Source organism: Lucilia cuprina, chromosome 4, assembly GCF_022045245.1.
Source record: "Lucilia cuprina isolate Lc7/37 chromosome 4, ASM2204524v1, whole genome shotgun sequence".
In the NCBI taxonomy this organism is placed as follows: Eukaryota; Metazoa; Arthropoda; class Insecta; order Diptera; family Calliphoridae; genus Lucilia; species Lucilia cuprina.
In genome coordinates this window covers 89,310,751-89,311,971 of record NC_060952.1, presented here as the reverse complement: position 1 = coordinate 89,311,971, position 1,221 = coordinate 89,310,751, and the positions used below count along the sequence as shown (strand labels likewise).

General features: G+C 31.4%; 1 protein-coding gene across 1 annotated transcript in view; it reads left to right on the top strand.

Annotated features, from left to right (window-relative positions):
• Positions 1 to 171: 171 nt before the first annotated feature.
• The window catches only part of LOC124419289 (PH domain-containing rcdII-like), a 15,342-nt gene continuing 14,292 nt past the window's right edge, over positions 172 to 1,221 (top strand). The window contains exons 1-2 of the mRNA XM_046947963.1: positions 172 to 310; positions 451 to 874. Coding sequence (XP_046803919.1) covers positions 172 to 310; positions 451 to 874 — 563 coding nt within the window. The remainder of the gene's footprint in view (positions 311 to 450; positions 875 to 1,221) is intronic.

The following is a 1,221-nucleotide window of genomic DNA, read 5'->3' as shown; positions in this document are numbered from 1 at the left end:
TTACCAGTACCTCTGCCAGACACTGATCTGATTGAAATTATAACCCGCAATTTACGTCCAGAAATTCGCCATGAGTTATTATATCTTGATGTCTATTCTATTCCACAATTACGTAGATTAGTACAAAAAAGGGAAAGTTTTCTCAACGATGAATATGTAAAGAGAAATTTTATGTCACGCAATACAAACTCCTTTATACCAAGAAGACAAATATCAGAAATAGAGGCAAATTTGGAAAGTTGTAACGAAAATGTTGCCGACAATATAGAAACTTCTGTTGATGCTATTGCACAAGATAAAGTTAAAAGATGTTGGAATTGTGATCAATTCGGGCATTATTGGGAAGATTGCTTGGAAGACAGGTCTATATTTTGCTATGGGTGCGGTGAAAAAAACACCTACAAGCCCCAATGCCAAAAATGTAAAATGCGAAAAGCAAAAAACTTTCAGCAAAATGTTCCTTCCAAGGAACCGATATAAACTCTGATAAAGACTCCTCTGACATTTCACCTAATTTATACTCTTCAATACCAGATTTGAAAACACATGAACTTTTGAAACTTAATGATTTCAATGATAAATCAAATGCATCAGATTTTACCGGCTATGACATTTTAAAAAGAGACTTTGACAAACCCAAATGTGACAATATCCCTGATTTTTCCAAAATAATATATCCAAAGCTACCATACCATATTCGATGGGAAAACTATGTTTTGAAAAGAAATGAAATTTTCCAAGAATCTTCAATAGATCAGCTTAGTATTAAACGTAGTAAACGTTCAACTTTACGATTAAGAAAATATTACAAACTTCGAAAACTATGCTCTAAATTACTCATTTCGGCTATTATAAATAATCCAAATGATCAAAGGTATTACGCAAAAATTTCATTTTTAGACTACACAGAATATGGCTTGCTTGACACAGGCGCTAGTATTAGTTGTCTAGGATCAGACCTTGCTAATAAAGATTTTTCAAAATTTAAAAACTTTTCAAAATGTGGCTCTCATGTAAAAACTGCAGACGGGAGATTGCAAAAAGTAATCGGATGGTTAAATGTGGAAATAAATTTCAAGGAAAAAGTTCGTGTTTTAAATATTTTTATAATCCCTTCAATATCGCAAAGACTTATTTTAGGAATTGATTTTTGCAAAGCTTTTAACTTAATTCCTAATATAATAGAATCCATCGACTTGATTGATAAATCTATTTTTAATA